Here is a 26,769-nt window from a genome sequence, read left to right as displayed (position 1 = left end):
GCCACGGGGCGGAGCCCCCACTAAACCCCGCCCCCAGACGGCCGCGCCCCCGCACGCTCTAGCTTCCGGGGGCGGGCCTGGGCGTGACGGCAGAACGCCACGGGGCCGAAGCGCCACGAAGCCCCGCCCCTCAACGGGGCCCTAGCCAGGGCTTCCGGCACTGGTGGGCGAAACCAAGTGTGAGGGGAGGACCGAGAGACGCGAGCACTGGGATCGTCCTCTCCGCCTGCACTACTCATACTGAGGTCCGGGGCCACCCCTCCTGTGGCTCCGCAAATGGCCCTGCCCAGGGCAAGGGAACTTGAGGAGCCGGCCTTTGAGTTGAAGGCGGGAAAATGGCGGATTCCTCGGGTCGGGGCTTTGGGTGAGTTGAGACTCCGCGGGGCTGGATTTTTGTGGGTGCCTGCCGGAGAGCCATGGCCGACGGCTGGAAGCAGCAAAACTGGGAAAAAGGGGCCCTAAGAGTGAGTCTGGACCTCACCTCTTTAGAAACCACCGAGGATGTGCAGGCTGTGGGAGGCCCCTGGGGATGAGACCTTTGAGGTTCGCGGGTTCGAGTCCCTTGTCCGCTGCTTCAATCAGCTCGGGAAGATGACTCCATGCCTCGCTTCCACCACTGCGAAACCGGGCTGATGACATGCTGGGCGGTCGCCGCTCAGCATGTAGGCCTCTTGTGACCCTCAAAGCTCACAGGACGTGCTTGACTCATGAAGTGTAATCTGTCGCTGTTAGTATAATCATTTTGTGGTCGGCAAGTGCTGGGCCACTAAAATATCTCCTTTAATTTTACCACCCGTCTTCTCACTTGCTCCCCATTTACAGATGAGGTGATGGAGGCTCAGGGAGGGAAGGTTATTTGCCCAGAGTCACACAGCAAGAACAAGAAAGACGTTGAAACACCCGGTGCCAGACGTGATTGCAAGGCTGTGTTCTGTCTTACGTGGTCATTCGGCCAATTATTGCGCCAATGAGAATGAAAATTAAATAGGCCCCTGACATCACTTGTGTTTCCTCTGCAGCCCTTTGGCCTGTGAGATTATGTTAGCTTCTCTTGAGGTACAGTATGGGTGGTACCAGAGGCTGGCACAGGTGTAGTGCTCCGCAACCCCAACCCCTGCAGGTTAGATCTGAGCTCATTTTGTTTGGCTCCAGAGCTCTGACTTAAACCCCAGGGAATCCTTGCTCTGTCCTTTTCCAGCACTGAGACTCACTCAGGGTGACCTGTTTAAGTCTCCCGTCCTTGTCTGGAAAACAGGGATAAAGAAGGCTAACAGATAGGTATTTGTAAGGTCAGATGTGGCTCCCAGGTTGCACAGCTTGGGCCTCACTTTGGGGTCCTCCATGCAAGCTCCACAGAAGGTGGCTACAGTGAACTGAGCAAGGCGACTGCCACTACTGTGACTAGTGGAGCCTGTGACATCAGCAGGAGTCAAAGTGCCCAGGTCTGAGCCTGGCCCCTCAGCCTGCTCCGCCTGCGTGGCTGGTCGCCGCCGCCCGGCGTCCCCTCCTCTTCCCGTTAGCCCAGACTAGAAACCTGGCAGGTATTCTAGACCCTCCCACACCCCGCAGCTGACTTGTCAGCAATGCCAACCTCACTGTCCCCTCACCTATCATGTCAGGCTTCATTCTTTCTTTTTTAAAATTCAGGCAAAATGCAGAGGACATCAAATTAACCATTGTAAGGTGAGCAATTCCATGGCATGAAGATGCTCACAATGTTGTGCAGCCACTGCCTCTCTTCTAGAACATTTTCTTCAGCCCAGAAGGAAACCCTGTATCCATGAGCACTCACTCTCCATTCTCCATATACCCCAGTCTCCTCCTGGCCGCCACGAGTCAGCTTCCTGTCTCTATGGATTTACCCGCTCTGGACATTTCATATAAATGGAATCATACAATATTTAGCCTTTTGTATCTGGCTTCTTTCACTCAACATCATGTTTTCAAGGTTCATGGTTTTAGCATGCATCAGTACTTCTTTCCTTTTTAGGGCCAAATAATATTCAGGCTTCATTTTTTTTTTTTAATTGAGATATAATTGACCTAAGACTTTACATTAGTTTTAGGTATATAGCACAATGACTTAATATTTCTGTATATGGTGAAATGATTACAATAAGTCCAGTTAACGTCTGCCACCATACAAAAATTTTTTTCTTATGATGAGAACTGTTAAAATCTACTTTCTTGGCAACTTTCAAATATTCAATACGTTATAATTACCTATAGTCACCATGTTGTACATTATATCCCCGGCACTAATTTATAACTGGAAGTTTGCACCTTTGGACCCCCTTCACCCATTTCATGCTCCCCCCACCTCTGGTAACCACCCTTCTGTTCTCTGTATCTATGAGTTCAGTGTTTTGTGGTTTTTTTTGTAGATTCCACAAATAAGTGAGGTCACACGGTATTTGTTTTTCTCAGTTTGACATACCTCAGCATCATGCTTTAAATGTGTAAAATTGTACTTTTAATTTGTTCATCCATTGATGGACACCTAGGTTGTTTCCATGTCTTGGCTATTGTAAATAATGCTGCAGTGAATGTGGGGGTACAGATATCTTTTTGAGTTAGTGTTTTCATTTGCGTTTGGATAAATAACCAGAAGTAGGATTGCTGGATCATATGGTAGATCTATTTTTAGTTTTTCGAAGAACCTTCATACTGTTTTCTACAGTGGCTGCACCAATTTACATTCCACCAAGGGTTGCAACTTCTCCACATCCTGTACAACGCTTGTTATTTCTTGTCTTTTTTCATAATAGCTATTCTAGCAGGTGTGGGGTGATGCTTTGTTATTTTCGGTAAGAGTTCTGCATCAGCCTTCCAAGTTCTCTGTGTTTTCAGTTTCATGCCCCTGATCACCCACTCATCATGCCAGGGGCTCTCAACCATGACAACATAGGCGTCTAGGCCTGGATCTGTGATGGGGGCCGAACTATGCATTACAGGGTATTGAGCAGCATCTCTGTCCACGACCCGTTATGCCAATAACATCCCCGTCTGTTGTGACAATCACTCATGTCTTCAAATATTGCCAAATGTTTCTTAGAGGTCAAAATTGTCCTCGAGTGAGCTCTCCTAAGTTATTTGTATGACAGATATTATCAAGTGCCTCCTGTCTGCTAGGCTGTTGTGGACTGAATGTTTGTGACCCCAACGCTCCCGAATTCACATGCTGAAACCCTAAGCCCCGATGTGGTTATATTTGCAGATGTAGTGTCTGTGGTAGCGATCAAGGTTAAGTGATGTGAACAAGGTGGGGCCCTGATCCAAAAGGATTGGTGTCCTTATAAGAAGAAACACTAGAGCTTGCTTACATGTTCTAGGTCTCCCTCCTCCTCTCCCTCTCCTTTTCCCAGTGGCCACTTACCTTCTCTGAACCTCGATCTTGGACCTTCAGCCTCCAGAACTCTAAGAAATAAATGCGTGCTCTTTAAGCCTCCCAGTCTCATAGTTTATGATGGAAGCTTGAGCAGATGAATACACAGGCCCTGGGTCATGGTGAGGGGCAGCCCTGGTCCCTGCCCTCGGACCTTAGAGCCTGTCTGCTGCCCGGCTGCTGGTGGTCTTCATGAAACACGGCTCTGACAGCGTTTGTTTCCTAGGACCTGTGCGCAAAAGCCAGAGTGCCCCCTTTTTTGTAAGGCTGATGAACTGAGAATGGTTTGTACGTTCTTAAATGGTTGTTAAAAACATCAATAGAAGGAGAAGGTTTTGGACACATGAGAATTATATGAAATTCAAATGTCACTATGAATAAAGCTTTCTTGGAACATAGCCACACCCATTTCTTTCTGCATCAACCATGACTGCTTCGTGCTCTGATGGCAAGGGTGAGTAGTTTTGACTGCGAGCACATGGCCCAGAGCTGAAAATATATACTGTCTGGCCTTTACAGGGAAAGGCTGCCAACTCCTGAGCTGTAGGACCAGGTCTGAGCCCTTAAGTTGGGCATTCAGAACGGCCAGCCTGGCCCTGCGCGCTCTCCCCCTGCTCGTGGACTCCTGCTCGTGTTCTCCAGCTAAGCCATAGGGCTGATCAATTCCCATTTCCACGTCACGCTTCTCTGCTTCTCTTGTGCCCTTGGTCTTGCTGATCCCTTTCTTAGAAAGTCCTTCCCCGTATGCCTGAACCAAAGGTGCTTTATTGCTCGCCTCTCCCCACCCCTGTACCTATTTGGGTGCTTTCACACTTGCCCAAAGGGAAAATGTGTCTCCTGGAAGGAGCTCCATCTCTCTCACTGTGCATCCCCGGCAAATGGCAGGCACATAACCACCTGCTGAGTTAATGAACCCACGACTTACATTCAGATCTGTGAGTCTCGGCAAAAATGATGGTTCTTCTTGCTGTGGGCCCTTCTCGGTGTAGGTGTGGGGCTCCAGTGTGTCACCCCAGTTGACAGGGCTTCATGTCCATCTTCCTGTCGAGGTGCCCAGCTTCAGAGGGATCAGAAGCCTGGTTTGATCCCTCAGCTTCTTGTCAATTACTTTAACAGGACCCTCTCTCTTTTCTAGGAAGCCTCCCGTGGGGGGTCCCAGTACTCCTAGTGGCACTAAGCCGAAAGGAAGAAGAGCACACGGTGAGTCAAGGTAGAATCTGTCTCATGATCCCATGAAGTAAAAAGTGATTTTGTTTGCCAGTAAGTCCTTTTGGGCGAGGGAAAAAACCAGAGCACAGCAGGTGAGCTATGGCTTTATCTTCCCTTCTGGTCATGTGTTGGGAGATTTCTGGTCTGGTCAGCCAGCCTCTCCTGCAGCCAGGGTTGTGGCAGAGCTCGGTGGGGGTCATTTCAGGCTGAGCCCAGGACTTGTCACTTTTAGCATAAGTGAAGAGAATGTGAGTTGAATTCATTATCAAACATCAAAGTTTCCTAAGCCTCCTCTCTGAAAGAATGTCAATTCCTTGGGGGTGTCCCCGTGTCCTCCTGAGGGTTTGGGATCACTGTGAACAGCCTCCATGGACTCTGGACAGTCCCCAGTTGACACCCGAGGATCTCTCATGTTGGAGCTCAAGCCTCTGAAATGAAGTGTTTTCTTAAAGTGCGCTGTGTGGTAGTTCATGTCTCAGAGAGCTTAGAGGAGGATTGTGTTTAACATCTATTTACATGAGGTCTGGTTCTCGAACACAAATTATATCCTTCACTGTAACATTGCTGCTGTGTGAAACCCACCACCGCTGAAAACAAACAGGCATGTGCTAGTTTTCAACTGTCCAAGGAGCACAGGGCCTCAGATTCTTCCCAGATGCGCCACACCCTTTGCTGATGGTATTAGAAAGACTCAACGTAGGATGGTCATGCCCCATTTGGAATGAGGGGTGTCCTTTGCCTCGATCCCTCATGTCCAGTGGCAGACCCTTGGGGTGGCTTGATTCTCTTGCCCGGACTCTGCCTGGTCCTGGCCTTGACCCTAGGTACCCCGCTCCCTGATGGTCTGAGCCCACTTGCCCTGCATGCATGGCTCTCCCGGGCCTGACGCGTGCTCGGGGCAACCGCTGCCTCCATCACCGGCACCAGGCTCCCTGTTAACTGTGGGTGTGCAAATGCCGGGGTGAAGAGAGGGCTGAAACCTGTCTTGTTGAGCTGTGTGATGTTGACTATGTCACTCTCCCTGAGTCTCCTTAATAAAAATGAAGACCCTGAGCTGCAGAGACACCTAGAAACAGGGCAGAATCATGCACTTGATGCATGGCTGAGCACCTGCTCCCTGCAGAGTGGTGGAATGGAGCAGCAAGCCAAACAGACACAAGTCTCTGCCCTCGGGGAGCTGGCTGCCTGGGACACGGGCTGTACAATGAGACCCAGGGGGCAGAGGATGGTGACAGACGCTTGGATAAAACAGCAGCATGAGGGTAGCTTCTGGGTCCAAGGGAGGTGCTGGCAGCGCAGAGCTGGGAAGGGGACAGGCGCAGAAGCAGCCCGCCGGTGGGAGAACAGTGCGGGGTAGTCATGGAGTTGGGGGAGGTGAGGAGGTGACTGGGTCAGAGGGACGCCCTTCTTGTGCTGAGCCTGTAAGGTTCCTGGAGGGACTCAGGCTTCACCAGCTGGTGGACCTGCAAGGCAGCCTGTCCTCAGCCACCAGAGCGGCAGCCGGCCCGGAGGGCACAGGATGTTTCAAGAGGAGGGGGCACGCAAGCGAGCTAGTGGCTTGGGACGAGGACTGAGAATGGCTGATGGGCTTGGGAATAGGGAGGTCTTCGTGGTTTTGCTGAAATGAGTTGCTTCTGTGCAGTGGTGGGTGTGAGCGCCAGGGATGGGGGATTCAAGGGAAGAGGGAGGAGAGGAGGAGAAGCAGGAAGGGGCAGCAGAGAAGTGGGATGAGCCCTAGAGAAGCAGGGGCGGTTTGGGGGTGGGGAGGGGAGGAGTTGCCAGGGCCTTTCCTGTGGGGTGGGGGCTGGGCTCTCACAAGAGTGGGCGTTCTCTTCCCCCAGGAGCAGGGGTCCCTCCACGTGCTGGGGCCAGCGTGCTGCTCTGGGGTTGGGAGAAGGAGGGTCTCCTGGGAACGCCCCTGGCTTCCCAGTGAAGCCGGAGACGGTCCCCAGCTGACCAGAGGGGTGGATGAGCCCGGAGGAGAAGGTGTGAGGGAGGGTCCCGGAGAGGGGGTGGGGGCGATCACAGGGGCTGTTGCGAGAGCCCCTGGAGGTTGGGAGGACGTTTCCTCTATCCATGTTCTGTGCCCCCGGTGCAGGCGTGGAAGGGGACCTGGGGCTGGGCGGTCACGGGGGGGATGCTGTGTCTGAGAAGGGCCTTGGGGCTGAGCAGGTGTGGGGTGGGGAGCGTCCCTGAGCCGGGGCGGCGCGCGGGGGGGGCGGCGCGCTGTATGTTAAAGGCGGTGCCGTGAGTGGGTCGGAGTCGGTGAGGGGAGGAGACAGCACACAGATGGCCCTCTGTGGAAGGTCTGTCTTGTCTCCCTTCCCCTGCCCACCCTGGGTCCCCCCTCTGCTCCTGTGCATCTCTGTGGCTCTGCCCCAAGCCCAGGGACTTGTATGCAGTAGGTGTCTCACCCATGGTTTTGCCCACAGTAGGTGTCCCACACATACTCAAGGGGACTGAAGGCCAGGATCTGAGAGGGGCAAGGGGGAGCAGCTTCCCACTCCTGCCGTTGGTCAGGGATGGCCAGTGGCGCCCAGCGCCGGGGGGAGGTGGTGTGGGTCCTCAGCACGTGGCGGGTCTTCACACACCATTGTTGTTGTTTAGTTATAAACCAGCAGTGTGTCCCCCACAGGTGGAAAAGTGGTTGAGTCCCGATACCTGCAGTATGAGAAGAAAACCACCAAAAAGGTAACATAACGTTTGAAACCGTTCTGAAGGGAGTTCTGATGAACTTAGCATTCTGACACAAGTTGTTCGAACCAGGCACAGCTGGCTTCCGAAGGCAGTGTTTTCGGGTTTTTGCCCAGTTGCCTTGGAGGTCACTGTGCCCTTCGTGCTGAGTCCTGAGCCTCTGCTGTGAGTGGCCAGTCGCTTTGAGGGTCCCTTTTGCAAAGCCATGATATCTGTTGAAACCTAAAATTGTTCTGCCTTTCAACCCCATCATTCATGTTCTGAATTTGGTTCTGGCAGCGGTTCTGGTGAGTGCCCAGCTCTCAGTCCCTGGCCTCGGCTGGTGTTTAAAAAAAATCCCTGCAGGACTCTGTCTGGCGTGTGGCTTAGTTGGTTGGGCGCTGTCCTGCCAAGTAAAAGGTCGCCAGTTGGAATCTGGGTTTGATTCCCGGTTTGATTCCTGGTCAGGGCACATGCCTGGGTTGTGGGTTCTATCCCTACTCAGAGGGGCAACCAATTGATGTTTCTCTCCCTCTCTCTCCCTCCCTTCCCCTCTCTAAAAATAAGTAAATAAAATCTTTTTAAAAAATAAAAAATACCTGCAGGGTTTTAGAGCACGACTGTGGGGAGAGGGATGGGCCTGGGTCACCCAGCAACAGAGGACGCGAACTGCCTGTGGTCACACCATGAAAATTATGAAGTCATTGAAAATGGTGACACAAAGCACTTAGCAACACGAGAATATACTTTGTGCGGTTTAATGAGAACAGTATGTTAGCCAGTTACACGTTTTGTTTCTGCATATATGTACTGAGAAGGTGTTGAGGTGAGGATCGTGTTATCCCTCTAGTTTCCAAATCGTTGTTTATGGTAAAACTTAGATAAGTCATCATTTCCACTGCCTATCTTTTTTACCCAGGATAGAGTAAATGGTGGGTTCTTAAAATTTTGACTTAACATCAGCCTGAAGAAAAAGGATAGCTTTACACAAACTGTTTGACACACTTCTTGGAGTGATTTTTTAAAAAATAGACTTTATTTTTTTAGAGCAATTTTAGATTCACAGCAGTATTGAGCGGAAGGCATAGAGATTTCCCATGTACCCTTCCCCCATACATGTGTAGCCTCCCCAACTTTCAACACCCTGTGCCAAGTGATTTATATTTATAATTGATGAACCTACACGGTCACTTCATCACCCCGAATCCGTGTTTTACAGTATCGAAGTGATTTTCAACAAAGGATCACAGTCCACACTTCATCATTTTAATGTTGCCTTGCACACTTGGTTACAGCGCCCCCGTGTGTCTACATGCCGTATGTAGTATTTTAGATCTTTAAGAGCTTCCCTGTTTTCTTTTTTTGCATCTTTGAAATTAAGGCGAAGTCCTTGCTTAACGTTGTCAGTAGGTTCTTGGAGCTGCGGTGAAGCGATGTGTAATGAAACCAGTTTCACCAGAGGCTGACTGCTGTACACGAGTAAAGTTCCTGTGGCATCTTATCAACTGTATAGCAAAGCAGTATTAGTGGAGGATCTGCTGTATACTGTACCTAAAGTAAAAGACACTCTTTGCAGCGTCCAGTTGTGCAAGTTTTGACAAACGCATCGAGTCACGGACTCCCCGCAATCAAGGTGCAGAAGGGTCGGTCACCTTCCAGAATCCCCGGGTGTTGCTCTGATGGAGCTGGCCCCTCCCTTCCCCAGGCAACTGTTTTCTGTCCCTATAGCTTTGCCTTTCCCAAAAGGTCATTTAAAAAGTGTCACATAAGCCCTGGCTCAGTGGATTGAGTGCCAGCCTGTGAACCGAAAGGTCACCATTTTGATTCCGAGTCAGGGCAGGTGCCTGGGTTGCAGGCCAGGTCCCCAGTTGGCAGCCTGTGAGAGGCAAGGAATAGATACATCTCTCACACATCAATATGTCTCTCCCTCTCTAAAAATAAACAAGTAAAATCTTTAAAAAGTGTCACACAGCCGCCTATGTCCGCCCTCTTCCACGTGAAGAATGCACTGGAGGCCCCTCCCTGTCACTGCCCTCGCGGTTAGCGTTGTTGCCCGCTGATGGCTGAGGAGCATCCCCCTGTGTGGGTGGACCACAGGGCGCTCATCCAGTGGACACTTGGTTTGTTTCCCATATTTAACGATTTTGAATAAAGCCGCCTTCAACATTCCTGTGCAGGATTCTGTGTGGTCATGTTATCATTTCTCCCAGTCTCCCAGGAAGGAAATTACTGGGTGATAGTGTAAGCGTGTGTGTGACCCTGTAAGAAACCACTCAACTGTTATTTAAAGTGACAGCACCTTTTTACATTCCCACCAGCCACAGGGCGTCCCAGTCAGTACTCTTTAAGAGGGAAGCCATTCTAGTGGGTGTGAAGTGGTACCTCATTGTGGTTTTAATTGCATTTCCATAACAACTTACGATATTGAGCATCTTTTCATGTTCTTATTGTCCATTCTTATATTTGTGGTAATGTGCCCATTCAAATTTGGCCCATTTTTTATTTTCTTTTAAGATTTTATTTATTAATTTTTAGAGAGAGGAGAAGGGAGGGAGAGAAACTTCGATTAGGAGAGAAACATTGATCGTTTGCCTCTCGCGCACCCTCAGTTGGGGACGGGACCCTCAACCCAGGCATGTGCCCTGACTGGGAATTTAACCAGTGATCTTTCAGTTTCTTTGCAGGACAACATCCAACCAACTGAGTCACACTTGTCAGAGTGGCTCATTTTTTAATTGGGTTGTTTATTTTCTCATTATGGAATTTTGAGAGCTCTTTTTATATCTTGGATACCAACCCCGAATAGTGATTTGCAAATATTTTCTCCTGCTGTGTGGCTTGCCTTTTGTGGTTTCATTTTCTTAAGTGTCTTGTGAGGAGCAGAAATTCTTGATTTTGATGAAGACCAGTTTATCAATTTATGCTTTTATGGATTATACCTTTGGTGTCTTATCTTAAGAAATATTTGCATAACCCAAGATCACAAAGATTTTCTCCCATATTTTCTTTTAGGACTTTTATAGTTTTAGGTTTTACGTTAAGGTCTGTGACTCATTTTTTAATTAATTTTTATATTTGGTGCAATGGTGGAATTGAAGTTCATTTTGAAGTATATGGATATTTTCTTGTTTCAGAACAATTTGTTGAAATGTGTTTCCTTTCCCCGTTGTATTGTCTCATCCCCTCTGTCAAAAACTGATTGCCCACCTAAGTGTGTCATTTCTGGGCTCTGCTCTTTTCCGTGGTCCTACTGTCTATCCTTAGGCCAGTTCCATGCTGCTGAGGTTATTTTTAGCTTTGTAGCAAGTGTTGAAATCAAGTAATGTGAATTCTACTTGTTCTTTTCCAAAACTGTTTACCTCTTCTAGATCCTTTGCCTTTCCATGTAAATTTTGCCATTTCCCACCAGATCTCCAGCTGGGATTTTGATTGTGTCGAATCTATGCATTAGATTAGGAAGGACAACACTTTAAAAACACAGAGTCCTTAAATCCATGAATATGGTGTACCTCTCCATTTATTTAGTCTTTCTGGATTTCTTTCAACAGTGTTCTGTAATTTCCAGTATACAGACCTTCCCCAGGTTTAGTTAGGTTTATTCCTAAGTATTCATTCGTTTGTTTGTTTTTGTTCTACTATACATGGTACTGTCTTTTCAATTTCCAAAGTTATTCATTACTAGAAACATAATTGATTTTGAAAAACATTGACCCTCTTATTTTGAAACCTTGCTAAACTTACTAATTTTAGTAGCATTTTTTAATATGTTTTCGAATTTTCTACATAAAGAATCAATTCTCAAAGAAGAGCCTTATACTTCTTCCTTTACTACCTTTACTACCTGTTTGCCTTTCGTTTCTCATTCTGGGACCCGCAGCACAAGGATGATAGAGTGGTGTCTGCGCTTGAAATAGTTTTGCTCTTTTCAGGGTTTGCTTTCCCTCCCTCCCTCCCTCCCTCCCTCCCCCCCCTTCCTTCCTTCCTTCCTTCCTTCCTTCCTTCCTTCCTTCCTTCCTTCCTTCCTTCCTTCCTTCCTTTATTATAATGGCTTGGTAGCTCCATGAGTTGCTTGCCTTTTTGTACGTTTTGAAGATTAATGCCTGTACAAAAACTTCAAAAACTTCGTTTTTTCTGATGACCGAAATAATATATAGTCTGTCTATAAGACTGGTAAATGCTAAAAAGGACACAGAAAATAAGCAATCTGTAATTGGTCATGTCAGAGATACTGGGAAACATTTGGGTGGTTTCCTATGTTCTGTGTTCTATGAGGGTATGCTTTTTGACAGAATCCGTGTATCCTGTACAGATGCAATTAAATGCCAGAACTCCTTAAGTTTGCCCCTCACCTCAAAGTACGAGCAGGTGCCAACCTTGCAGACTGTGAAGGAGCCCCTTTTTCTGAAGTCATGTCCCCTGAGTGTCATGTGTTCTCTAACAGCCTCCAGCAGCAGGCGCTTTAAAGACCAGTGGGAAGAAGCCTGAAGGTGGAAGGAAAGCCAACCCACTCCAGAAGAGCAAAGGTGTGTAGCGATGGGGGGCGGGTGTAAGATGGCTGCGGAGCTCAGGAACTGGGCAGCGTGGTGGTGAGTTATGTGTTCAAGTATGTGGGGTCACAGTGCCTTTTCTCTGTCTGGGACACATCAGAAGAAAGAGCTGGGCAAAGTGTTTCAGTGTCAGGACAGATTTGGGGCACGCGGGGGAGCTGAAAGGCGATGGTGGGGTCAGGGGGACGTCACTTCCTCCCTGGGTGGCCCCAGAGAAGAGCCAGGTTGTCCTCATGGCTCTTCCTCATGGCAACAGTTCCTTGGTGGTGCGACTGTTTCCCACCAGAGATCCGAGATCAAGGCCAGAAGAGGCGTGGGGCCTCGTCCTCCCGCCTCTCGCTGCCTGGGCTGGGTCTTCCTTGTGATGGGCTCTCCATGTCTTTCTTCTAACAGTTGTCACCAAAGTGGTCTGAAAAGCTTTCAGTTTTCCTGATTATAGATGTAGCATGTGTTCATTATGAAAGAATGAGAAACGTAGACCAGGAGGGGGAAGCTCCCTCACAATCTGCCACTCAGACCATCACTGTGAGCGGGTTTGGTGTTCAGTTCTGGTCAGTGAGTTCATCCGGGAAACGCAGCGCCGCACACCCCGCTCCCTGCGCCACTGTAGCAGTTCATCTAGTGCCTCACGTGCCCACCTGTACAGCAAGATCGGGCAGCTCTTCTTTTGCATAACAGCAGTTGACAATGAGCAGAAGTGTTTCTTGGCCCCCACCTCTTTGTTCAAAGTGGCAACAGCGTTGAGTCTCACAGTGAAAAATAAAATATGTTCTACAACTTAGGTTTCCTACTTTATTGTTCAGATCAAGGGTCAGCAAACCTTTTATGAGCCAGATGGTAAATATATTAGGCTTTGCAGGACAGACACTCTCTGTCACGAAGATTCAACTCCATCATTGCAGCATGACAGCAGCCACAGACCATGCATATACAAATGAGCATGTTTGTGTCCCAATAAAACTTTATTAACAGACACAGGAAGTAGACTGGGTGTGGCCTGCAAGCTGTAATTATGCTGATACTGGTTTAGCTGTTTGTCAGAATTTGGGCTGTTCCTTGACCCAGGCATAATTGAGAAGCAGACACAACATTCTAGTGTTTTCTAATGCAGTTAGTTAAGTACCATGTATAAAGCTGAGAAAACTGGCATGGCCCGAGGGGTCAAAAACGGCCTGCCACATTTTAAAATCAGGGTTCTTACCTGGGGGTCATTCTAACCCTCAGGGGACACTGGACAATGTCTGGAGACATTTTTGGTTGTCCTGAATGAGGACAAAGGTATTCTACTTACATGTAATGGGTGGAAGCCAGGGGTGCTGTCCAGCACCGCATAGCGCACAGGATAGCTCACAACAAAGAATGATCCAGCCCCAGATGTCAGTAGTGCCAAGGCTAAGAAACCAGAATTCAGGCATAACCATGATTTGGGGACTGCCTTTTGAGTTCCATCATCTGGCTTTATAGGAAATTACATTTTTTTTTAAATGTATTGGTTTTTGAGAGAGAAGAAGGGAAGGAGGGTGGGGGAGAGAGAAACTTCAATTTGTTGTTCCACTTATTTATGCATTCATTGGTTGATTCTCGTGTGTGCCCTCACTGGGGATTGAACCTACAACCTTGGCATATCGGGATGGTGTTCAACCAACTGAGCTACCCAGCCAGGAACAGGAAATTGCATTTCTTAACAGAAACACTACACTTGCAGATGGTAAAACATTTAACCCATGTAAAAGCCATAGCAATAAAAAAATCACCATCTACCACCTCAGATTCCCAGCTCCTCACCCAGGAGGCTGCTGCTCTTGATAGATTTTTGTCTATCTAGAATTATTTAAAAGTTCTGACACAAATGGTACCATTCCCTACATATTATTGTGACTTTGTTCTTCTTGTTTCCACATACTCATTTTCTCAGCTGCATAGTTGTTCATGAGATTGTTTTCTGTTTTAGTTCCTAACATGATGGTGTATTTGACATACCATCTGTTCATTTTGCAGTCCTCTGGAGCTCTTACTTAATTAAAGCCTGCAATACACCAGTGTTCATTTTACATGGTGTGAGGCATAATTTCACATTTTAAAATAGACGTTAGCCCTTCCTGGTGTGGCTCAGTGGATTGAGTGCCGGCCTGCAAACCAAAGCGTCGCCAGTTCGATTCCCAGACAGGGCACATGCCTGGGTTGCAGGCCAGGTCCCCAGTAGGGGACGCTGAGAGGCAACCACACATTGATGTTTCTCTCCCCCTCTTTCTCCCTTCCTTCTCCTCTTAAAAATAAGTTAATAAAATCTTAAAAGAAAAAAAAAATAGAGGCTAAAAGATGAAGGGAACTACTGGCGAAAATGAACTGTCCAGAAGCTTCTGTAGAAAGAAGGGAAAAGAGCCAAGGACAGAATAAGTGTATGGCATGTATTAGACTCATATTGTGAACATAGCAGTTTACTAAACTAAGTAGAAAGACTTATTTGCATCTTTATGGTATAAAGACTGCCTTTCTTGTCTAATTTTTCTTTAAAATATATTCAAGTTGATGGCTGGGAATTTCCAAAGGTTTTTCTGCCTTCCGCCTAGCAAGAAGCTTAGTTTTGGAAGCAAGTGGTATTGTCCAAAAAGGTTGCCTACTTCCCGGCTTAGGGAAGAGCATGGTAGTAACTGTTGACTTCCAGGGATTCTCATTGGCCCACAGAGAGCAGTGGCGTCCTCGGCAAAGGTGACCTGCAGTCCACGCTGCTGGAAGGGCACGGCGCTGCCCCTCCGGACCTGGATCTCTCGGCCATTAATGGTAAATCCTTCGCTTCACCCCTTATTTTCCCAGCTGGGAGTTGCGGTGTGTCCCAGCGAGCTCACCTTAGAAATGCTTTCCTTGACCTTAGACAAAAGTGTGATCAGAAAGCCTCCGCAATTAGAAAAAACGATGTCAAAGAAAACAGAGTCGACATCACTTTCTACCTCACAGAAAAAGAACCCGGTAAGTGTCTGAAATGAGAAGGAAGCTGCTGCTGATGGGTTGGACGAATCTCATTTAGCTCCTGCCCTGTGCCAGGTGCCATGTGAAGCCTGGGGCTCTGAGAACCTGCCTTTTGGGACAAAAACCAACACACATTCTGAGGTCATTTGTAGAGCTTGCATCTACAAGTGCATGTATAGGAGTAGATACAAATTCGGGAGCTCGTGAAAAACGAGACTGGGACCTTGTTTGTGGTGCGATGCTCGGGAAGGCGCCAGGCCAGACCCTGTGCTCAGCGAGAGGGTGTCTGGGCTGTGGTCTCACTGCGGTGGGAGGTTCGAGTCCTGGTTCTAGAGTGGCATCGAGTGGGCGGGAGCCCTCCAGCTGGCCCTTGACCGCCCAGCCCCTGGAAGGGAGCCAGCCTATCTTCTTCCTCACAGAGCGCCCAAAATAATAGAAACAGCAGGCTGTTATCAGTAGCAAATTATCAAATTACTGAACTGAATGAAGAAAGTATGTATGGGTTAGGGTTCCTTCCCTCCCACGGGAGAGAGCTGGATTTATACCAGTGCATGGGGAACCCAAAGTGTCTTTGCCTTCCCCTTAAGGATCTCTCCGAATCGATGGAAATGATGGAATCCCAGACGTTACTCTTGACTCTGCTGGCTGTAAAGGTGAAAACAGAACCACATTCCTGTGTGACGTGGGTGGAAGGGAGGCCCCTGTCAGCCGGGAGAGGGAGTCCCCTCCAGCCTGAACTCTCGTTCTGAACTTAACAGATAGAGAACAGTCTCGCTGCATTTGAAGAAAAGGCAGAAAGGGATTTGTTAATGATGTGCCAGGAGAAGGAGAAGCTCCAGAAAAAGGCCCACGAGCTGAAGCGCAAGCTTCTCCTCTGCCAGAGGAAGAGGGAGCTGGCGGACGTCCTCGATGCTCAGGTCAGCTGTGGCCACGGTCTCTGAGCCACGTGTCCCGGCGGGGTCATGTGGTGATGTTTGGAAGGATCATTTATAGTGGTTGTCGCTCCTTGCTTGGCTCTAAGTCTGTGCTCAGCTTTGACACCACTGGGTGACAGTTTTTGAGAGGATAAGCCTGTAATATTAAGTACGAGCCAGCAAGAGGGACCTGACTCTCCCGCATATACATGTATATGTTCTTCAGTCATCCACAGCTTGTGCTCAGTGACATGGAGACATGCTTCAGGCCTGCCCGGGGGGCCAGTGGGAGGCACAGTGTTGGAACCCAGAAGAGCTAATCATAGGATGTAGCTTCTCACGCTGTATATCGGCTGCCGTAACAAAGTCCCACAGGCTGGGCGGCTTGAACAGCTGACACTTATTCCTTCTTGGCTGCAGAGGCCAGAAGTCCAAGATCAAGGCATAGGCAGAGTTGGCTCCGTCCGGGGGCTGTGAGAAAATAGTGGTCCTAGGTCTCTCTGCTTGGCTCGTCGATGGCTGTCTCCTCCCCATGTCTCTTCCCTTGGTGTTCTCCCCGGGTGCATGTTTGTCTCCAACTCTCCCACTTCTCTAAGGACATCAGGCATGTTGGTCAGGGCCCACTCCAGTGACCTCGCCCTGACTCAGTTCCCTCTGTAAAGACCCTGTCTCCAAATCCGGCCACATTCTCTGGTGCTGGTGGTTTGGACATCAACAGAGGAATTACGAGGTTAGAGGGACACAGTTCAGCCTTAACGCTCAGTGTGTGCATGTGTTCCTGCATGTGGCCAGGCCGTGGCTGAGAACAGGGTCCCTGTCCTCGTGGTGTGGAAGGAAAAAAAAATGACAGGTAATGAATCCTTATAATGCCTCGTGAGGACCCAGACAACGTGTATGAGGGAAAGGGGGCTGGCGGGGACGGCCTTGAGGTGGGGCAGGCGTTTCAGCTTGGTGCTCAAAAGCAGGAGGGCTCAGCCTTCCTGGGTCCACTGATCCCAGGTGAGGACTGTCCCTGGAATGTGCCGGAGGGTGGATGCTTGTCCATGGCGAGGAGGGCAGCCAGGAGTGAGGGCAGAGCCCACCGCACCCACCGCACCTCTGGAGGATTCCCTAGGAGGCGCCCAAGGAACCGCGTGTGCCTTAACCTCACGTGCACCACTGTGAAACTTACGGGGCGGCGACCGCAGGGTCTGTCTCACAGGCCCCTTTCCCTCCCGCCTGCAGATTGAGATGCTGCGCCCCTACGAGGCTGTGGCCGAACGCTTTAAGGAGCAGTACAAGACATTCGCGACGGCCCTGGACACCACGAGGCACGAGCTGCCTGTGAGATCGCTTCACCTGGACGGAGACAAGCAGCAGTTCTTAGGTAGGGAACGGGGCGCCTGCCAGGCAAGGAGCAGAGGAACGGCCAGTGGGTGCGGTGCTGGCACTTCCTGCCTGCTGGCACCTTTATCCCTTCGTGTCATCCTCACACACCGCCTGTTAAGTAGGTGGCCCATCCCCCTTCAAATGGCAGAGGACGCAGGGTGCTGGCAGGACTGTGGTTTGTCCATGGCGGCACCCCAAGTAAGGACCATGCTGGGATTGGAGCCCAGGTCTGGCTTCCCCACTGATTTCCCACCCCGCTGAAAGGCATTCCTGGGGAGCAGCCCGCAGGCCCCTGGCCTTGGCGGGGAGCTCTGCAGTGGTGCCGCACTGGCTGGGCCGCGCCGGGCCGCAGACCCGCTCCCTGTCCTGTGCCAGCACAGGGCCGGGGCCTTGCTGCAGAGGGCTCCCAGCGGATGCCTCCCTGGAGAAACAGCAAGTGCGCAAAGTGCTGTGCTTGATCTTAAAATTTCCTCAGAATAACTATCTTCCCAAAGCAAGTTTTCAGCTCCCTAGAGTTTGGTTATTTCTAAGCAGAGCTCTCCTGAACCTCTAAGTATGTTTTGCTTGAGGCTGATGTAGTAAAACATTGCTACCTAAAATCAGGTGGACTTTACCTCCAGAGCTTTGTACAAACACAGTTCAAAATCAAAAAGGGTGTTGCTGTATTAGTGGTCTCAGACAGAGGCGTAAAAAAATTTTTAATAGTTTTATTGATATGTAATTCAGATACTATACAATTTGCCCACTTAAAGTACAATTCATTGTTTTTTAGTATATTCATAGGGATGTGCAGCTATTATTACAATCTAACTTTAGGCCATTTTTGTTTTGTTTAGGCAATGTTTTGTTTTGTTCGAGTCAGAAAGAAACTCAGTATCTATCAAGTGTCACTTCCCATGCCCCGCCCCCAGCCATGAGCAACAACTGATTAACTTAAAATCAAGCTTTTTCCAATGCGAAATAGTGTATGTCTGACACAGAGTCCTGGAAAGTGAGCCGTGTTGAACGAGTACCTGTGTCTGGGTCTCCAGTTGTATAGTTACTGCGGCCAGTGGCACCTCTGTAACTCTTGGACCCCATCTGGAGCAGTTCCTCAGACAACTGCCAGGAGGGGGGATTAGGAAGGGAGTGTATGAGTTTGCTGTAACAAAGTACCACTAAGTGGATAGCCTAGAACAACAGAAACTCACTCCCTCCATGTTCAAGGAGCCAGAGCCCAAAATCAGGCTCTGAGGGAGAGCCGGTCCCAGGCTTCTGCCCAGGCCCCTGGTGCTGGCAGCCAGCGGTGGCCCTCCGCCGCTTCTGGGGCATCGCTCCAGGCTTGGCCTTCCTCTACGCATGGCCTTTTCCCTTGAGTGGCTCAGTATCTAAACTTCGCTCTCCTTAGAGGGACACCAGTTACTGGAATAGGCCCCACCCTATGACCTCATTCTAACTCAGCTACATCTATAAAGACCTCATTTCCAGTAAGGTCCTAGTCACAGATGATTGTGATTAGGACCTGAACATGTCTTTTTAGGAGGACGCGATTCAGACCACATCAGGGGGAAGGAGGATGTGTGTTTGTAAGAAACCATATAAGGTTCCCCAAATGTTACAGTGTTTGCTTGTGAAGTGTGTACACGTGTAGCTGGTAGACGGGACACGTGCCGGGAGTGGAGAGATGCTGGTTTTCCAGAGCAGGTGGGACAGCGCAGTCGTAGGCAGCACTCTACTGGGTCGGGAGATGCAGAGATACTGGAATGAAGAGAACCACGGGATTCTTTTTATTTTTTAAAGACATTGTTTATTTTTAGAGAGTGGGGAAGGGAGGGAGAGTGAGATAAACATCAATCTGTTGCCTCTCTCAGCGCCCCACCTGGGGACAGGCCTACAACCTGGGCATGTGCCCTGACTGAGAATCGAACACCGGACCTTGTGCTTTGAGGGATGACGTCCAACTGACCGAGCCCCGCCAGTCAGGGCAACCATGGGATTCTTTTTAAATTACTTGCACCTCAGGCTTTCTCCACCTTTTGCATTTGTTTCTGTTGGGGCCACTGGAGTGGCATTCCAGGGCTGTTATGATGACTTCCGAGATGGCGGACATACCTGACCCATGGTCTTAGGCCACAGTGATCTCAGACAGAGGGGCACAGAGGTGGTACCAGTGCATGGGTGTATCTTCCTTCATGGCTTTGTGCCTTTGAGCGCTTCATAACATGAGAGCGTCCCAGCGAAACAGGGAATATCTACTCAGCCGCCCAGCTCGTGCGTGGGTTGCTTGGGGCTCCCTGAGGCCTGTGGCTGATGGCCCCTCCCCTCACCCCCAGACGACCTGCAGCTGGAATTGACCACCACGCGCCATCTGCTGGGAGAACTTGGGATCTGCAGTTCAGAAGAAAACGAGAAAGTGCTAGATCTGCTGGGTGAACTCAAGGAAATGACCCAAAAGAAGGATCTGGAGCTTCGAAGGTATTTCAGAAAATATTTTAACAAAAAGATAAGGAGAAAGGGGAATATAAATTATTAAAATAAAGTGGGTTTTTTGTAGATAAGAAAAAAAGAAGTAGCGCCTGTCAGGCAGAGGTGGGCCGTTGATGGCTGTGCCGTGCAGAGAGCGGGCAGCTCTGGCGTTTGCCCCGTTCAGGGGTTCCGCAAGGCGGGGCGGGGGGTGGGTGGAAAGCCTGCAGCCCAGCGGGCAGCCCGAGGGAGTTCTCCAGCAGCCCGAATAGAAAGGAGTGTGACAGCGTCAGCCCTCGTTCGCCCCCTTCAGAGGCCCTGGGGTCAGTCTGTTGCTGTTTCAAATGTTTTCCCGGGTGAGGGCTTGGGGCGATCTTTTTGGAACTCCATACTGAAGTTTAAATACATACAGAAAAGGCACGGATTGTTGTGGCACAACTGGATGGGTTTCACCAATGTGTGCCCTCGTGACACCAGCCCCAGGTCCACCGCAGCCCATGGCCAGCCCGCAAAAGCCACCCCAGCTTCCTTCTCCCGCACCCCTTGGGGGCGTTTCTAACCATGGGGCTTTTCTTCCACGTCTTCCAAAAAGAATCTTGTTTTCTTCTTTACAATGCTAAACATCCTTCCTGAGATGCCTAAACTATTTGAAAGGTACTCATGGAAAACACCTGCCGCCACTGTGGAGTTACCTTCTACATGTGCCCCGGGGTGAAGTCACGACACGCCAAAGTGTTCTAGGTGGCCGGGGTCACGGGTGTGAGTCGTTAGGCATGCTCCTTTCGTACCTGTTTCCCCGCCACCATCTACTTCGAGGGCGGGCTGGGATGCTGTCCATTCATGGCTCTCTCACCGTCCTGACACGGCATTGATTCTCCCTAAATATTTCTTGAACAATTGAGGCTTTTCTTTCATGCCTGCCTGGTCCTATTCTTAGTGGCCTCCTTGTTGGAGTTCTGTTCAGACAGAGCTCGTTGACCTGCCCTTCCCCCCAAGTACTTGGGAGGACTCAGCCTGAGCCCGCTGCCACTGCGCTGCCAGCGTGGAGAAGGCAGGGGCACTTTGGCTTCGTCTGGCTCTGGGACACACAGGGCAGAAATGCATCACCCTCTTGTTCTTCCCACAGGAGCTTTGCCCAGGTGCTGGAACTCTCCGCTGGGGTGAGCAAAGAGGCAGCCTTAATCAACCAGGAGGCCTGGGAAGAGGCCCAGGGCCCTGTGGCCCCCCGCCAGTGGTATTTCAGTGAGGGGGGCCCCCGGGCGGAAACTCCGGGGGAGGCCAGCAGTCCGCTCCTCTCAGGGGCTGACAAGCCATGTGCACCGTGAATCCACATGCAGGCTGTGTCCCCAGCCCAAGTGGGAACTTTCCTACAAACTGTCGGGAAGAAAGTACGTTCTGTGCCACTTGTCCTGGGCACATCTGTGCCAAAGTAGCATGGATGTGACATTCTGGAAACTCAAGCACTTTAGTCACTTAAGCAGTATAGCTATTTTTGTCTGATAATCTCATTTGATATTTAAGAAATAAAACTGTTTGGAATTGAGCTTTGGTTTCTATGTATGGGGGGAGCAGAAGGCTCGTGTTGTCTCACATTCCTTGAACAGCTGGCTCTGAGCCTCAGGGCCTGAGACCTTATCAGCATTTCACTTTCTGGATGATTCCTGCCCTTCAGTCGCAGGGCTGTTTTGTATAATACCCAACAGCAAGTTAGGAGTTGGTCCTCAAATGGAAATTCTCCTTCAGCCGAGGTCCCTGTGGGGGCCACCGGGAGGCACCTGCGGGCTTTTGCCGTCGCTGCAGTCCACGCTCCACACTGGGTTAGGCTGCAGAGAATCTGCGCGGCCGGCCCGTCAGCTCCTGTCTGCCGGGACCCCAGCAGCCCCCCTGGTTCCCGCAGCCGTGCCTTTCGCATTACGACCCCGACCCCGGGGAGGGGAATGCACCCCCTGAGGTGCCGGATCTGTGCCCAGCATGCATTCTGGGAGGAAAGGTGCACCGCCTCTGAAGGCTGTTCAAACGGGCGCACTTGCGCCGCGATCCTGCGGGCCCTCACACTCCTGACCAGGGCCTCCTGGGCGCTGTGTCAGCAGGGCTGACGTTCACAGATGCAGGCCGGGGAAGCTGTCCCTAGCTGGACATAGTAGCTGTTCCCTTAAACCATGCAGGTCAAGGAGACACAGACCCTTCCCATCAGGGGGGCTAAACCATCCAGGTTCCATCCTCATGACCAACCCGTTCATTTCCGAGTTACCACGTCCACTGAAGCCCCCGCTGGGGATTCCCATGGAGCTCCTGAATTAGAGCTTCAGGAAATTCACTCCCTGACCAGTTCCTTCCCCCACCCATTTGTGTGCAAAAAGCTTTGGGTCTGTAGAAGGGGACACCCCAGGGACCTCGGTCCTTTTGTCAGTCATCTTAATTAGCCAGATTAGTGATTAGTGCCAGTTCTTATAATCACCGCCTTACATCTTTTAAAATTTCCCTAAACAGGTGAAAAGAGTGGATGTGTTTGGGGGCCCTTGAGTGTTCAGGGGCCCGCAAGGGTCCTCCCCCACTGCACTCAGCCCTTTGCCTCATCCCTGTAGAGGGCGCAGTGGCGCCCCGCATGCCTCAGCTACGCAGGGGCCCCGGGGTGGTGCGGAATGAGCAGATGGCGTGTGAGATACACTATCGTGCTGGGACTGAACTTAAAACTATTTAAGGAGCAACTCAGCATCGTGAACGTGAATCATGTGGAAAGATTGCCATGATTTTTAAAAATGAAAATAGGTCAAAATGTGTAGGGTACAGAACGATTTGTGTTAAAATGTATAAAAACCTGGAAAGCTAAAAATGTCTGCAGGGGGAGGGGCCTGGGGACCCTGCGGTCAGCAGGATGCTTGCTTGTTATTGTTGCATTTTGCATTCCTTTTAACATTTTGGTCAAATACTTTCTCATCTGCGTCTATTACGTTTTCATTAAGAAGTCCGTACAGCGGAATGCGGGCAAGCAGGCTTTCTCGGTTGTCGTGTTCGTGTTTAAGTCACGGTGTCTCAGCCTCGCGCTGTGGGTTTTTGGAGCAGACCATTCTTTGCAGTGGGGTTCGTCCTGTGCATCGAGGGGTGCTGAACTGCATCCCTTGGCCTTCCCCCACCAGGGCCCAGCAGCTCTCCTGCAACCTAAAATGTGTCCCGTTGCCCAGTGACCCCGGCTGTAAGAATTGGCCCCGCGTGAGGACGCCCATCGCGCGTCAGACCCATTCTCTGGCCCCTGCCTCGGCCACGCCATCTTTCTCAGCTTCATTCACTGACCTCGACCCAATTTCTGAAGAAAAGACTAGAAGGCAGCTCTGTGTGTCTGCTTCTCAACCATGCCTGCGCTGAGAATTAGCACAAATTCTGACAAAAGTATAAAGCAGGGTTGACAAACTACAGGCCTCAAGCCAAACCCAGCCTGTTTCCTCTGTGTGAGGAAACAAAGTTTTATTGGCACACAGCCACATCCATTCGTGTACCTGTGTCTGTGACTGCTTTCATGCTGCAAACGGCAGAGTTGGCTCTTTGGGGACCATCTGTCCTGCAAAGCCTAAACCTTACCGTTGGGCTGAGAAGAGGTTGGCTAACCCTTTATGTGTACAATAAAGTAGGAACTCTATAACTTGTAAAAGGACATATTTAATATTTTCCTGTGGGGCTCAAAGCTGTCACTATTTTGAACAAGGGACTGTAGGCCGAGAATCTGCTTTGCTTGTGGTAAATTGCCTTCATGCAAAAGAAGAGCCGCCTGCTCTTGCCAGCGAGGAGGGCACATGAGGCGTGGACGAAGCGCTGCCCGGGAAGGAGCCTTCGTAGACTCCCAGAGCGAGCTCACTGCCTGGAACTGAACGCCCAATACGGCAACAGCGAGGGCCGGAGCGGCAGAGTGTGACGGCGCTTCCCCTCCTGGTCTCCACTTTCCTCTTTTTTTTTTTTTTTTGAGAATTTTTATACACGTTAACTAGAGCTGAACTGACAACATATGCCAAGGCGCAAGTGCAAGATGTCACATACTCCCTTTTTCCATTTTTTAATGCTGAACAAATCTCACATCCACAATCAGAAAAACTAGGGTTTTCATCAGTTTGGTGACAACTTCTAGAAGAGGGGGGGCAGGGGGGAGGCCATCACAACAACAGGAGATGAGAAGCCACGACCGAGACAGCGCTCAGGTCCTTCCTCACAGTCTGTAGGCAAACAGTCCAAGGGCTGGGACCAAAAGGCCACAACCTGCTCGGCGACGGCTCTTCCCTGGAACACACGGGGAAGGGGGTGGCCTCCTCCCACTTCCCACCGCCCTCCCTCGCACCTGACACACCCTGAATCTGCCATCACCCCCAAACTCTGCCAGCTTCTCTGACTCCCGATAAGGAGAGAGAGTTGAAACTTCACATACCTGAGAAAACTTCACCGCCCTCCTCACTCCCGGAATCAGAGCAGTTTTATACCCTCCTTTGCAACTCACTCCTAGGCATATGCCCAAAAGGATTGAAAACAGGTCGTCTTAGCCTGTTCAGGCTGCTGTAACCGAATACCATAGACCGGGTGGCTTATAAGTAGCAGAAAGTTACTTCTCAACAGTTCTGGAGGCTGCAAGTCCAAGGTCAAGGCATCGGCAAGTTCCATGTCTGGTGGGAGCCCACTTCCTGGTCAATAGATGCTCATTTTCTCCGGGTGGCCTCACGTGGCAGAAGAGGCGAGGAAGTGCTCTGGGGTCCCTTCTGCCAGGGAGATCATCCCACCCACGAGGGCTCCACCCTCGCTTGCGACCTAATTGCCCCCGCTACCTCATCTCTCAATGCCATCATCCTGGGGGTTAGAGTTTTAATATTTTCAGACAATGGTCGGCCAGGAAGCACTGAAAACTCAGAAAGCAAAACTGGAGGGGGGTAGGGGGAGTTGGGGGGGCACTACACAAGGAGACCACCTGCAGGGAGAAGGTGGCGTTGTTGAGGAGGCTTATTTTGCCCAAATGTTAAAAGAGAGGTAAACTAAATGGCTCTTGCCCAGAGGCTCCCCACCAGCCTTGCAGTTCAGCACTTGGTCTGCGCGGGGGCAGGGTGGGGAGAGAACCACAGAGGGACAGGAAAGATGAAGGTGGGCCTGGGTCCCTCGGGAAGGGAGGAGCTGCCCACAGGCGTTTGCACGCACAAGCCAAATCCAACCGGCGCCCTTGTCCCCAGTCCGCAGTGGTCACGCTCACAGCCCGGAGGGTGCTCTCAGTTGTTCAGGGCCAGAGGGCCCCTGAACTCATCTTCAAACAGCGGGGGGCCCTGCAGTCCACCAAGGAGGGACTTCCGGAACTGCCTGGAGCCCCATCAGTTCCAATCAGCTCAAAGGCAGGGCCCAGGGCTGGGGCTGGGGCTGGGCTGGGCTGGGCTGCCCCAGGCTCACAGGCCGCAGGGGGGCGGGGGACCCTGCCCTTGGGGTCAGTGGGGCTGCCAGGTGATCTAGCAATGCCGGCCTTCTCAGCTAATTCCGTCATTCAGAAGCTATGCTGCAGAAGGCCAGACAGAGAGGGACGAATACTGCCTGATGCCACGTAGCTGGGGTCCTCACAAGAGGCAAATCCACAGAGACAGACGGTGGAACGGAGGTCACCATGGGCTGGGGAAGGGGGACCAGGGAGTTAATTTTTAAAGAGCAGGGAGTTTTTTTTTGAGGATGAAAAATTGGGTATAGATAGTGGTGATGGTCACACAGCGCTGTGAATGCATTTAGTGCCCCCTGTTGTACACTTAGAAATGGTAAAAATGACAAGCACTGTGTATAAAGTCTATCATACCGCATTCTTTAATGGAAAAGAGAAAAAATATGACCAACACCAAAAATCCAATAGTGGGGGTGGAAGATAAAATAGTGAAAAATCTCCCAGAAAGCAGAATAAAAAGGGCAGAAATGGGAACTAGGAGTGATTTAAAAAAAGAAATGAAGATTCCACCCAGCAGTTTCCGTACTCGACCAGCGGGAACTGTGGCAGGAGAGAGAGGAGGGAGGAGGGAGGGATATAAAAGAAATAATGCAGGTTTCAGAGGGACGGCTGAGAGGGCAGACCAGGGAATAAGAAAAGGCCCACACGAGGGGTAACAAATCACCCCCAAACGTAGCAGATCACAACAACGTATAGCTATTATAATTCTCTGAGTCAGGAATGTGGGTGCAGCTCACCTGGGTCCTTTTCTTCATGGTCTCATGAGGCTGCAATCAAGGTGCCGGCCGGGGCCTCATCCAAACGCTCAACGGGAATCATCTGCTTCCACGCTCACCAAACTTCTTCTTGATGGGATTCAGTTCCTCACTGAACGCTGTTCCACTGAGGGCCACTGCCTCGCTGGCTGCTGCCGATGATGCCTCTTGCTGGAGGTCACCTTCGGTTCCACATGGGCATCTCCAACACTGAAGCGTATGTAATCAAAGTCAGCAGGAGACGGAGTCGGCTAGCAGGATACGGTGACCCTCTTTAGGACCCTGATCACAAAAGTGACATCCCCACAAAGTGGCTGTGTTCTATTGCTCAGAAGAAAGGTATTCCAGGAGAGGGGATAGCACAGGGCTGTGAGGACAGGAAGTGGAATCATCGAGTGCCGCGCTAGCAGCTGCCTGCCGCCCTGGACAAGTCAGCCCACATTTCCGAGCACTGGGGACTGAGGAGTTTCAAACTTGCGGAGAACAACAGGCAGGAAAGTCGGCGCTGTCTGAACTCTCAATAGCAACGTTGGGAGCTGGGCAACAGTGGGGCCAGGCCGTATGTGGGTGACACTTAAGTTTTTCAAAATCATAAAAATATTGTGAGGGCTCCATAGATAGGTGGTGGAACTGGTGAAAAATAGGACAATGGCCACATGCAAACTTATGGTTACTTTCAGAAAGGAAGTTTCAGTCAGGGAGCAGTGGATTCCTTAACTTGGCTGCTGGGCACAGAATAGTGGGTCTGTCATTGTCTTTTGATCTTTACTTATGTGACAGTCCAGGGGAGCCCAGGGGAGGGGCACTCAGGTCAGTTGAGAGGTGAACAAGGGGCCCAGAGTGGACGGTGTCCCTGCCCGTGGCCAAGAGTGGAAGAGGAAAGCAACGCTGAGAAACCAGTGCATGGCCAGGTCTTCCAGGGGGAGATGAGGAAGCGGGGCTTGCAGAAATCGGGGTGCTGCACAGAGGAGTCTTAGCCAGCCTTTCTGTCTGGCTTGAATGAGTCCATCTTCCACTTTCTGGTCTGGTGCTGGAGACTCTCCTCAAAGCCTATAGGGGGCAG

At 50.4% G+C, this 26,769-nt stretch overlaps 1 protein-coding gene across 1 annotated transcript; it reads left to right on the top strand.

The window, feature by feature from the left end:
• The first annotated feature begins 261 nt into the window (after nucleotides 1-261).
• HAUS8 (HAUS augmin like complex subunit 8) lies at nucleotides 262-20,959 on the top strand. The gene is made up of 11 exons (XM_054578859.1): nucleotides 262-364; nucleotides 4,521-4,585; nucleotides 7,230-7,285; nucleotides 11,709-11,790; nucleotides 14,500-14,595; nucleotides 14,687-14,781; nucleotides 15,369-15,434; nucleotides 15,540-15,698; nucleotides 16,920-17,061; nucleotides 19,376-19,517; nucleotides 20,632-20,959. The coding sequence occupies exons 1-11, from the start codon at nucleotides 336-338 to the stop codon at nucleotides 20,828-20,830; spliced, it is 1,131 nt and encodes a 376-aa protein (XP_054434834.1). The 5' UTR covers nucleotides 262-335; the 3' UTR covers nucleotides 20,831-20,959.
• The last annotated feature ends 5,810 nt before the right edge of the window (nucleotides 20,960-26,769 follow it).

Source organism: Pteronotus mesoamericanus, unplaced genomic scaffold, assembly GCF_021234165.1.
Source record: "Pteronotus mesoamericanus isolate MK-2021 breed Mesoamerican mustached bat unplaced genomic scaffold, CSHL_Meso_final contig_502, whole genome shotgun sequence".
In the NCBI taxonomy this organism is placed as follows: Eukaryota; Metazoa; Chordata; class Mammalia; order Chiroptera; family Mormoopidae; genus Pteronotus; species Pteronotus mesoamericanus.
Note: the sequence above shows the minus strand (reverse complement) of the source record. Positions and strands in the feature narration are given on the sequence as shown.